The sequence below is a fragment of the Desarmillaria tabescens genome, assembly GCF_030435595.1.
Source record: "Desarmillaria tabescens strain CCBAS 213 chromosome Unknown EV420scaffold_6, whole genome shotgun sequence".
Classification (NCBI taxonomy): Eukaryota; Fungi; Basidiomycota; class Agaricomycetes; order Agaricales; family Physalacriaceae; genus Desarmillaria; species Desarmillaria tabescens.
In genome coordinates this window covers 1,502,962-1,515,297 of record NW_026848305.1, presented here as the reverse complement: position 1 = coordinate 1,515,297, position 12,336 = coordinate 1,502,962, and the positions used below count along the sequence as shown (strand labels likewise).

General features: G+C 43.0%; 3 protein-coding genes across 3 annotated transcripts; 1 reads left to right on the top strand and 2 right to left on the bottom strand.

Annotated features, from left to right (window-relative positions):
* Positions 1-2: 2 nt before the first annotated feature.
* On the bottom strand, positions 3-716 carry EV420DRAFT_1245710 (uncharacterized protein; the record flags this gene model as incomplete). Its single annotated transcript, XM_060466685.1, has 2 exons — positions 3-224; positions 288-716. Coding segments are annotated over 2 exons (651 nt in total), but the record flags the coding sequence as incomplete, so codon positions are not given.
* A 905-nt stretch (positions 717-1,621) lies between these two features.
* On the bottom strand, positions 1,622-2,230 carry EV420DRAFT_1476147 (uncharacterized protein; the record flags this gene model as incomplete). Its single annotated transcript, XM_060469314.1, has 1 exon — positions 1,622-2,230. The coding sequence occupies one exon, from the start codon at positions 2,228-2,230 to the stop codon at positions 1,622-1,624; it is 609 nt and encodes a 202-aa protein (XP_060335877.1).
* An 891-nt stretch (positions 2,231-3,121) lies between these two features.
* On the top strand, positions 3,122-5,431 carry EV420DRAFT_1476146 (uncharacterized protein; the record flags this gene model as incomplete). The annotated part of the gene is made up of 7 exons (XM_060469313.1): positions 3,122-3,169; positions 3,235-3,270; positions 3,758-3,866; positions 4,180-4,325; positions 4,377-4,556; positions 4,680-5,000; positions 5,165-5,431. The coding sequence occupies 7 exons, from the start codon at positions 3,122-3,124 to the stop codon at positions 5,429-5,431; spliced, it is 1,107 nt and encodes a 368-aa protein (XP_060335876.1).
* Positions 5,432-12,336: the final 6,905 nt, after the last annotated feature.

Below are 12,336 nucleotides of genomic sequence, written 5' to 3'. Positions count from 1 at the left end.
GCAAGTAGTGATTTGACCCACATCGCTTCTATTGCTTTGTTCCAAGCATGGAGATCAAGTATGTCTAGGCCTCCTTGGCTCCTTGAGGCCTTCAATGTCTCAAAATCAACTAGGTTTTTTGTTTTTCCTTCCCAAATGAACTTCCATACTTGTTTCTTGAGTTTGTTCTTTACATGTTTTAGCATGCCCTGCACCACAGTAAGGTACTGGCATGGGCTCCAGTCCTAGAGAAGATTGATAAGAACCTTGACTGCTGGAAATTGCCACATTCTTCAGTCCCCGGTCACCGAATCATAATTCAAACAGTCATTGGCAGCCTCACCCATGTCTTCTGGGATGTTATTTCCAAACCATGCACCCAGAATTTGGATGACCTCTTTTTCTTTAACAATGTGGATGTTTCTCAGTATTTCATTAAAGTTATCCTTTGCTTTCCAGCAGGTGCTTAGCTTCAGACAAAAATCTTTGCTACTGATCGGGATGATTTGGGTTTTCATAACGTTGAAACAGGCTCCACTAGCAAGGCACCAGGTATCCAGTAGGCACATGAGGTCATTGAAGTCATCATTCTCATCAAGGAAGGTGGTTGTGTTATCTGCAAAAAGGTTGGCGATCAGTCTTTCTTCTGACCCTGGGACTGTCAGACCTTTTAGATCTGAGCATCTTAGCATCTCAGCCAGAGGCTCGATAGTGAGATTCAATAGGAGGCAGGACAGGGGGTCTCCTTGACATACCCCTTAGGTGACTTTGAAAGGTGAGCTGAGGTAGCCATTTACCATGACCCTTGTTTGTGCATATTCATATAGAGACTTCACTGTTGCAATGAAAGGGGCTGGAATTTGGAAAGCTTCCAGCACTTTCCATAGATAATCATGACAGATTTTGTCATACGCTTTCTCTTGGTCAAGTGTGACAATCATTCCATTCTTCTGGATGAGGTTAGCATAGTCAAGATCATGCAGATGAGTTTAGTCTGGTTTGTTATCTGTCATCCTGGAATAAATCCAGCCTGGCTTTTATGGATCAATTGTGAGGCTGAGGTGACCAGTTTGATTGATAGGGCCTTTGTGAGTAGTTTATATTCTGAATTTAATAGAGTGATGGGCCAATAGTTTGACATCTTATTTTAGTTGTTCTTTTTGTATATTGGGCACATCCACCCATCCGTGAAACTGGTCAACTTGTCTATACCAAATTCCTCCATATCATTAAAGACTGAGGTCAGTAGACCTGCAATATCAAAGGCTGGCAGGTTCTTTCACTTATCTTCCATGTATCTGTCATTGAGAACTTTAAAGAACTTATTGGTTGCATCATTTATCTCTGGGACAGAGTCATTCTTAGATATCCATAGGGGTTTTACTATCTGATCATGGTCCAGTTTCTTTATAAGGTTTTCCTTATTCTCTTCTGTAGATGATGCCTTTATTTTGTCAAGGATAGTTTGAATCGTGGTGGCTCTTGTTTCCTCGTCGACATCCAAACCTTCATACTGCAGAGTGTTCCCATGGAAGTCTTTCATCATTTCTGCCATTAGTGGTGAATGTTTTTCATATACTGGCTCAGTTTCTAGCAAAGGAGCTGATTCTAATAGGTTATTGGTGCTCCCATTTAGGCTTTCCTAAGTCTGGTTCCTCAGTGGATTGGGAATTTCAAGAGCATGTATAATGTCTCTTGGCTTAGATTCCTTATTCACTTGGAAATAGTATTTCGATACTGTCTCCTCTTCTAAGTGGTTCTTTGCTGTGATGAACCTGCATGAATTTTCATGCCTATCCTGTTTTAGGCTCTTAAGTTCTGACTTAAGTTTGCCCAGTTTATTGGATCTTTCCATGTTGCTCAGTGACTGGTCCTTAGAGGTGGCATCAATGGCTTTGCTGAGGGTTGATTCTTTCAACTGGTTCTGGGCTTTAATTATTTGTTCTCTTTCTTTAGCTTGATTCATTGCCTCTGTGATGAATTTATGATATGTTCTCTGAGGATTCATATCTTGAATTCTACCTGCTCGTCTTATTGTGTCAATTTCCTGTTGAGCGTTCAGTCCAAGTTCCTTGACTTTGATGGACAGTTGATGATCTTTTAGGACAAAATCAGGGCATGCCCACCTGCCCTTTCCAATGAGCGGAGCTTCCTCATAAGCGATTTGCATGGATACCATCTCGTGATCTACTCCTATGATACCAACTGGGTGTATTCTCCACTGTCTAGCATGTTCAAAGAGGTTGTCCATCACATAAATTCAGTCAATATGTGACTGGTATGTGTTTTGGACTATCTCATTTGTATCTGGGGATTGCACACTCTTTGTGCAGCTGAATAAAAAGTATTTTTTGTCTGGGAATGTGCTTTGCCAGCTGTCTCTTAGACTGAGGAGTTGCTTGAGATTGTCAAATGCTGTCAAGACATCAGAATGATCATTATGCATTGGTAAGCGATCAATCACATTTTCCACAAAGTTCATATTGCCCCCCATGTAGTCTGGCCAGCAGTTATAGTTGGCATCAAAAAAGTTGTACAAGGTTTCAAAGAATGTTGTGCTGTCTTTAGCATCACCTCATTTCACATTGAGGCCATATATACCCAGTATTGTAATCTCTTTTTCATGATACCATCTTGTCTTCATTAACAGGACTCTTCCTGGAATAATGACTTTCGTTTTAATGTGGTACCATAGTGTGAGCTGTTTCTTAACTACTATTGCAACTCCTCCTTTTCTTGTTGGATTTTCAGGATCTGCTGTAAAGTGGATTTTCATCCTACACATGAAGAGATTCTCCAGTTCATCCCTTCTATGTTCTGTCAAGTGAGCTTCTGAAACAATCAAAATGCCAGTTCTTAACATCCTAAGGAGTTAGTTTATATGGCTCCATTTACTATTTTGGATGCTTTCACCAGACCCCAAGCAGCCAAACCCATTGATGTTTAGCAAGAGATCATGATGCCTGCTTTGGTTTCCTTTTTGTGATTCACTCTTCTCTCTTGTCTGTTGTTTGGGAATGTGTTATAGGAGGGTACTCTCCTGGGAGTTGCTTAACTGTGGTGGCTGCATAGGCATGTTGCTTGTAGCATTTATAAACCCATTCATTTGAGAGTATGGCTCTCTCACTACTTGGTTCATGGCATGGCCACTCTCGCTGTTTGGGGTCTTGTCTGGGAGGACTTGAGTCATGTGAGTTTGCTGAGAAGCTCAGCTGGTGTCTTTGACATATATGTTGTTGACTCCTACCAATGCAGACTTGCATGGTTTCTCTTGTGCCTGCACATAATGAGGTTTGAGAGGTAGCTGGCATATTCCTATCACTGTCTGGGGGACCATGCAACATTAGGTCAACCACACTATTCTCCAGGAATTCTGATGCTGGTTCCCCACTGTTGCTACTTGCACTACTGTCTTGCATGGAGGGATAACCAGTGGGTATGTCAGAGCCTCGACTGAGTAGAGTGAGACCGATACCGTAACCACCCACAATATTGTTTGCTGTAATTCTATTATCCAAACTGTTAATAGCACTGTTAGTTCACATATGGGATGGCCAAACCACTTGTATGCTAGATGAATCTGCTTGAACGTATCTCCCCTGGTGAGAGGGAAGGCGTAACAAGCAGTGTAGGCTCCATTGGGTCCTGTTTAGAGACAGTTGTATCACCTCTCCCCATTCAGCAGTCCAACTTGCCTCCACTAAGCTGTCAGTAATCAGAACAGGAAGATGCTTTGATGAATGTTAGATGGCTTTAACAGACTTTTCATCTTTTCCAGTCTCACCCCTGGTTCTGCTTTTCTGAGCTTGAGGCTCACCGAGATCAAACAAGTGGAGATAAAGTATCTCTATTGAAAGCAAAAGGTTACATTAAGTGGCATTTAAATGGTAAGCGGACTACTGCTTTTTACCATGCCCGACTACTTTCCAACCATCATTATAGTTCCTTCCATGTTTGGAATAGCCACCTGACTTCTCATTACCCTCCTTTCATTTCTGGCCTGGGTCTTTGGGGGTTTCTGATTTCATCATTCAGAGTCAGAGTTCCTTGGTGGTGAGGCCATACTATGCTGAGTCGACCTCTGGGAAGAGGCAAGCATGGCTCGGATGGCTTTGATTCTTGCACCAGTTGCAGCCAATAATCTTGTCCACATTCAAAAGCTGTTGATAGTTTACATGAACTTTGAGTTGTCGGATGTAGGCTGTGAGTGCCTAATGAAGATCAAGGTCATCGGTGATAGGTTCACCCATGAGCATAAGCACTGGTCCCTTGTCATTATCGAGATTCTTCGTCTCGATGTAGAGGAGATGCCAGGACTGAGTCATCCTGATGGTGAGCTTGACTGGGTTTCTGAAATTCCTCTGTGATTGGGTGATGCATTTGATGAGGTTTTGCAGGGGAATATCATGTCATGCTGCCAGTTTAAGACAGGCCAGGGCTTCAGCTATGAGGAAGGCATTGTTGCAGACAACGTTTTCTTGGAAAGCCACAATAACCCAGGCGAGAGCTTTGGGATTGAAGGGGATGAAGTTTCAAACTATACAAGAGGAGATGGCAAAACTTTGGTGCCACAGCAAGTATCTGATGAAATCTTCAAAAATGCCTGTGATGATGAGCGGCCATGGTTTGTTGAAGGTGCTCTTCCTGTTGTGGCCTTCATCTTTTTTCCTTGCTTTCTTTTCTTCTTTTGATTCTACCAGGTAGAAAGCCATGATAGTGCCTTTGTCTGGGAAGTTGAAACCTTCGAGGAATTCTGTGAGGAGAATGTCGGCACACAGGTTTTCAGAGTAGAATTTGGGTCCAGCGCCATAGGGGATTGCTGCGATGAAGGAGTTCGGGGAGGCCATGATGTCGCTTCAGAGGTCTTCTGGGAAACCTGCAGTGAGGTGGTTCCAGGGTATGTATATCTTGGGGAAGGTGGCATCGGTGAAGGGGGTGGCAGATCCTGCCAGGAGGATAGAGGGTTTTTCACCGGAGCGGGAGAGTTTGTTGTAGAGGAAAGCCTCTTCAGCCATGGGCAGGTTTGCTGTGTTCTGAGGGTCAGATAGTTCATAGGGCATTGTTAGGAAATCAGTGGGCTTGGGAGTTTTTCTTCAAGCTTCTCAGTCCTCATCATTTTCTGACTGGTGCGATTGATGATATGCCTAGTATCAGGCTATCCATAGATTTTGCGATTTTACATCAGTTTATGCAATCTACAAGTAGTACAGAGAGCTACAGTGGAGGCTTCGCGCTGGTAGCTAAATACTACATAAAGAATGAAAGCATGGCAGTACAGAATGGACTTAGAAACGACGTCTCGAAGAGTCAATTCTACCAGCCATCAACATGCCAAGCTAAGCCCCACCTAAACAAGACTATTACAGTCAAATCTCAGGGACTCATCTGTATGGAGTATAAAAACCAAGAAGTTGAAGAATGGAATGAACTAGATGCCTCGTTGCCTCAATGAGTAGAAAGAACCTGTCAAGAAAAATTGCTAAGTCAAGAAACAGATCAGCCTTTGAGATCAACTCAGGCTAGGAAAGGAATAACCTTGGAAGAATGAATAGCCGCGTTGGGTACCGAGATGACTGACCTTGATTGTGCAGTGATCAACAGAATATAATCTTGGACCTGCAGCCGATCACGATCAGTGATTACATCCTTGAGATCCTGTGCAGACCACAGTATTCAATACATACGGCATGCAGCAAGCCTTGCAGACAGAAGAAGGAGCACCCACAGACTAGTAGGGCACTCCTCGGTGACAGAATAACCTGGCGCAGTCGCATCAAACTGAATAGAAACTACGGAATGGCATGATACTTGTAGGATAGTGACTCACCATTTGTATTAATTCCAAAGCTCGTACCATAATTACTGTAGATACGGGCTCCTATACCTAGAACACGAATCATATAAATTAGCAGCGACTAGACACATAACGGCAGGAAAGCATTCCCCCACGTTTGTGCTAGTAGCCTGTATAGCTACCTAATCAATCACTGGTTTTATTGCATATCCTCGACTGAAGTGAATTAAGTTACCAAAGTCAACCCATAAGGGCGACTACAGTAATCTAGAAGAGTTAAGTAGAAAGTAGAGTCGTCCCCACGTTTGTGCCTTGCTAGTTAATTGAACTGCTCCACGGACAAAGGCCTCATGCTCTCTCTCTCCGAGATTAGCGATCTAGACGTGCTGAGTCGACTTTAAGTCAGAAGACCTCATCTAGTTGAAGTAAAATAAGCCCTAGAATGCTTTAAGTTCGAACAATCGTTGAGTTCAAGGAACTCCAGAGTCTGTGTACTCTTTGCAAGTCTTGTACTTGAAGTCAGAACCTGAGCGTTCTTTGTAGAGTGATTTTGCACTCTTTGTAGACCTCGGAGTCTTTGGTTGTTTGATTATTTGAAGTGTTCGCCAGAAGCTCTTCTAGATAACATTGAAACGAGTATAACTTGCTCGACTATACCTTACAAAACAAGTTCATAAAACCCCACTATTGTGGACTAGTGTACTTTGTGTAAAACACATCGAAAGAAGAATTGAAGTTGGTTTCAGACAAAACCCCACTAGATTATCTAAATCTAAGTACATCGCGAGTGCTTCTATCGTACTCACCCTTGAACTTATATACATTGGTGATAGTGTGTGACACACCACAAGCCGGGAGTAGCCAATAAAAAAGCAGACTTACTGAGTCGTAGGGCAGACCACGATCAGGGCAAACAAGACAACAATGACATAGTCATCCTAAAACCTGAATTCTTCTGTGTCTTATTAATGCTCACCGAGGAGGAGATCAATGGAAGGATCACCCTGAGTACGAGCAACCCTCAATTATGGGATAAAGGGATATCTAACTCCCTTAACCATAAAAGAGGAGTTCAACAAAAAGGAAACCTGTTGTACTATGATAGAGGGATCTACATCCCTAGAGACCCTTCCCTTCGAGGAGAACTCATCTCACATGCCCATGATCACATCACTGCTGGACACCCTGGAGTCACCAAAACTCAAGAATTAGTACTCTGAGATCACTGGTGGCCCAGAATACATCAGGATGTAACCAACTATGTGAAAGGATGCAAAGTCTGCCAAAGAACAAAGCCAGATAACCAAAGACACTCCACACCTCTTCACCCCAATGCAATACCCTCATGGCCATGAGAACACATATCAGTCAACTTAATTACTGGATTACCTGACTCGAAAGGCTACAACGCAATCCTAGTAGTTGTCAATCAATTTTCCAAGTACAACATGTTTATCCCATGCACAAAGGAAATCACATCTACAGAATGGGCTAAAATCCTATGAGACGAAATCATTTGCTGTTTTGGAGTTACCTCATCCAAAATAATCTCAGATTATGGTCCACAATTTGTGTCCAAATTCACAAGGGAATTATATGCCCTGATGAATATCCAAGGCAACCCCTCTACTGCTTACCACCTGCAAATGGATAGTCAGACCAAATGAGTCAATCAGGAACTTGAAAAGTACCTAAGAAACTTTGTCAATTTTAAACAAGACAATTGGAGCGAATGGCTATTCATAGCAGCCTATGCTCTGAACAACCAGGAACATAGCTCAACAGGATACTCCCCCTATAAAGTCATCTTCAGACAAAATGGAAAAATCTGACCTGCAGCATCCCAAGCTACTAAAACTCCCTCAGTAGCCACCTTTGTTGAAGGACTACAAAAAACCCAACAGTGGGCAGAGGCGGCTCTAACCAAAACAGCAGAGACAATGAAGTGAGCATATGATAATCACCAACAACCTAGTCAGGACTATCAACCAGGTGACAAAGTATGGCTGGACACAACCAATTTACACCTACCGTGACCAGCCAAAAAGCTGGACAACAAACAAGTGGGACTTTTCGAAATCCAGGCAAAGAAAGGGTCTTCAGCATATGAATTACGATTACCAACAGGGTGGAAAATTCATAACTGATTCAACAAAGTCTATCTAACTCCATACATACCACCTGAATTTCTCAATCAACAACAACCCGAACCTCCACCCTCGGAATTAATCAAAGAAGAAGAAGAGTATGAAATCAAGGAAATACTACAAGACAAGGAGACTGCCATCAGGCAAGGGAAACGATAAGTCCACATCACTGAATATCTTGTCAAATGGAAAGGCTATCCAGTCGAAGAAGCAACATGGGTACCACAAAATCAGCTTGCCAATGCTGAAGAACTTGTACTGGAGTACAAGCAATGCCTAGGAGCTCTCTTAATGGATGCTGAGAATGAAGACTCATACTCAGATGACTCCTACCTATCTTCGGATGGGAGGGGTAATGTCACGAATTCACCCCTATTTTTCGCTTTAGTCATCTGCTTCATGTCATTCTTCCTCGATCATCATCCGATTCTCATCATCACTCCTATCCAGTTCATTCATAACCCATGCCAATACTCCTGCATCACACAATACTTCCATCATGGTATCTTTGTTCTGATCAATCAACAGTCACTTCTGCATCACTTGATCCCTGGTTCGCAGTGGATGAGCTCAGACATTCTTACTCAGGTGGAGTCTCGGCCACAAGGGCATGACTCCTCCAGAACCTTCCTTGTCTAGCTGGCCACTTACCATTGGATAGTCCTTTTGCTGGTGCATTGCCATTGGCCATGTCACACTCATTCTTTATCATGGAACCATAGTAGCACTGTTATTATTAACACACCCAACTTGTATTTAAGTAGTAGCCTACACTGTGGCTAAACCCCAGCTTCGGCTAAGGTTATACACTCCCAACTCTTATCTGAACTCCAAGTTCCACGACTATCTAAGTCCTGTCTACTTAATTCGGTCTGCATCACTACCTTTGTTTCGCTTCACTGAAGTGCGAGTGATGAACTAAGGCTCGACCTTGCCTATCTGAGTTGGCGCTTGACACTTTCTCAGTTGGTTTACCCTGTTGTCTAGGTCAGGAGGGTGTATCTTTGGTTTCATCCTGTTGGCTATCCTCAGTAGCAGATCTATCTTTGTTGGTGACCTCATCTGTCAATGATTCCGACATCTTCTTCTTTGAACTCAATTTCCCCAGTGTCTCCTCGTCAAATTTCATGTCATGAGAGAAATGATATTTGCCTTTCAAATCACAGACCCACAATCCAATCCTGTTCTCTTCATACCTCATGAATATTCTTTCAAACATAAACATCTTCACACCTCCTTTCATGTGCTTCTCCTTCAGTATTGTAACCCAACACCTGCACTCCCATACTCATAAGTGTGAGAGGTCAGGTTTCTTTGAATACATTTGTTCATATAGTGCAGAGTTTTTTGGAATTGAAGAGTTCAGTAGTTGCATATAGAGATAAGCTGTAGTCAAAATTGCATCAGCCAGAAAAGAGGCAGGGAGACCAGAATGAGCAAGTAATGCCAGAGCATGTTTCTTGATAGTTCATATGAAGTGCTTGATCTTGCCATTCTGTTGATGTGCATATGGAACACACAGCTGGCAGTGAATACCTCATTTTTGTAGATACTCACCCATCTCCCCTTCTGTAAATTCAGGCGCATTATTCAAATGAATGAACATGACCAGTGCATGCTGTGAGTGTTTACCTATAAGGCATGAAGGGCATGCTATCTTTGTGTTGGGGCTGTGTGATGTAATCCCCATTACTGCTGTTCCTGTTATGATCTCCATGGTGAGGTCTTGTCCTGGATAGCTAAGACAACAATGCCAGATGTGCCTGGTGGGCTTTACCTGTTGGAAAGGTGTAGGCATCGCCATGGCACATGATGGGGCTTCCTGTTGATGAGCCTCAAGGCTCTGTATGCTCAGAATTCACAGATTTTAGCATTATAATAAATGCCTTGTCCACTTAGCAGGACTTTTCCTAAGTCAATGATTGCAATCATGGCAATACCCACTTTTACCACCAACTATCCATCCCAACTCATATTCCACATCAATATGTGCCACTTCATTATTGCCAGCCAGGCACTTGATTGCAGATCTCATGGAATTAGGAACTATCATTGATTGCTCAGCACAGCCATTGCTGACATCAGCATCAAGCATCACTTAATAGAATGCCACAGCCAAAATACCTATTCCACAGCAAAAGACTTAATACCATGACCTTTCCACTAGCTTTACTAAGGCTGTTACAATGCCAAGACAAATGCTGCACACATCTACTTCAGTGTACTACCTTCAGTGTACTTTGCCGCAGCAACACAGCAGCCCAAGAGTCCTGTATGTCAGTGGAATTCTTTCTGATCACTAAGTCTATACGCTGGTAAAACCTGTGTGGATGCTGTTACTTTAGAACTCTGGGAGCACATGTTTTGTATCATTTCTTACCAATCAATGTACTAAGGACTTACTAAGGACTCGTTTCAAGTATTCTAATTTTATTCTGGACTTGTAGTATAAAAGCTAGTGTAGTAGTAGTTATCAGGAGACACAGGTTACCAGGACACTAGTTATCACACATGTTATTGACCACCATCACCAGCTTGTACTCACTAGGAGACAGACAATAACAAGCATAGTCACTCCGAGTTATACTCTCTGTCATGGCTTTTCTTCTAACAGTATTGGTGTATGCTCATATTGCACCAATACACGGAATTTCGTGTCCACAACTCGCTTTTATCTTTTATTCCGCCAGCATCGTTTCACTTTCACCAGCCAGCATCATTTTACCAGCCTTCACTTTCTACATCACCATCATTTCATCCCCAGTTCAGCTCAGTACAGTTATGTCCCCAATGTGGACACAGATTAGGATCGTTATTGCTGCCAGCAGTGTCTGTCACATGGAATTTTAGGTCAACAGTTTCAGTATAGGACCTTCAGTCACAGTATTTATTATCTTGCCATCAGTTTCAGTATAGGATAGTCTCCATGTAGACTCAGGATCAGGATCAGTTTCATTTTATCATCATTAACCCAGTATAGTTTCAGTATCAGCCTCGCCCAGTCTCAGTCATCATTTTCTGCTGCTAGTCTCTCATCATATTTCTGCCAGCCAGTCTCTCTTCACTTTACTGCCAGTTTCTTGACTACAGTCTTCGTCTATTGCCATCCTGGTATTTGTTATCTTGCCAAACAGTATTTCTCTTTGATGGCATTTCCATTAATCCTGCCAATTCCACCCATGGCTTTTACTAGTTAATTGCTGTCACTTTGTTCATGGCTTGCTGGTATTTCCAGTTATACCAGATTCCGTTCCTTCTCCTCTATCAAGACCCTTTCTGGCTTACAGCCAACATTTTCTAGTACTCGATCATTAAGGGTACTACTCCGCTGACTGAAAAGTCGCAGTGTATACTTGGGTTCTTGAGGAATTCATTGCATGGAGGTGCACCGAAACACTCACACAACAACAAAGCCTTTATTGTCGCTACATGCCATTTGCCATGAACTCCTCTAGAGTTTTGGTTTTTACCGTTGCCATGGAAGTTTAGGCTCATCACTGTCTGAGCAGGAGGCTCCAGCAATTCACAGTCAAGGAATGATAGTCATCCAAACACCTTTATGGCAAACTTGGAGTTAAAGAACCTTGGCTGATCTTTAGAGAAGTGAATGGTTGTCCAATTCTTCCCGAACAGTAGGAACATGTTACATTCTGTCAATGTGCCTACAGATATTAGGTTCATAGGAACACTAGGCATGTGCAGACATTCCAGTAACTGAACAGTCATTGGAGAGCCATCTGTGCAGCACACCCTCATCTGGATTTCACCACAAGCTTCAGTGCTGAGGACACTGCAGTTCGCAGTCTTCACATTCACAGCTTGATCTTCCCAATAGGTCCAGAAATATTTCTGATCCTTGAGAATATGTGCCATACAACTAGAATCCAGTAATGTCTTTATGGACTCTGCCATCAGAATGAATGCTGTTTCATGCATGACCTCCAAATACTATGTCAATGCCATATCCAAGAGACTCAGAAAAGTCGCACTCACATATAGGAAAAGGTCCTTAGTATTATAGGTATCAATGTTACAGGCAGTTTCTGGTACTTCACTAATGGCTGCATACACTACAAATACTGACAAAACTGGGAGCCAGTCTCCCAAGAAGCTATCCCCATCGAAACCTCCATCCTGGAGGATAGATGTGAGGACACACCACCCCCATCCTACAGCAGATCCAGCGAGGACTTCCCCATCCACTTCATCATCCTCTCCGATGACTCTGACTCTGACGTGGGAGGACGGACCACACCAGAAAGCTCAGTCACTGCAGTTGAGGAAGAGCCAAGACCAGGCAAGCATGAAAGGAACATGGGCGAGTGTGTTCTCACTCCCATTACTGAAGAGGAAGAAGGGCAAGGGCAAGGAAGTAGCCCCTCCCCCACCTCAACAGAGAACTCAGCTACCCTCCCT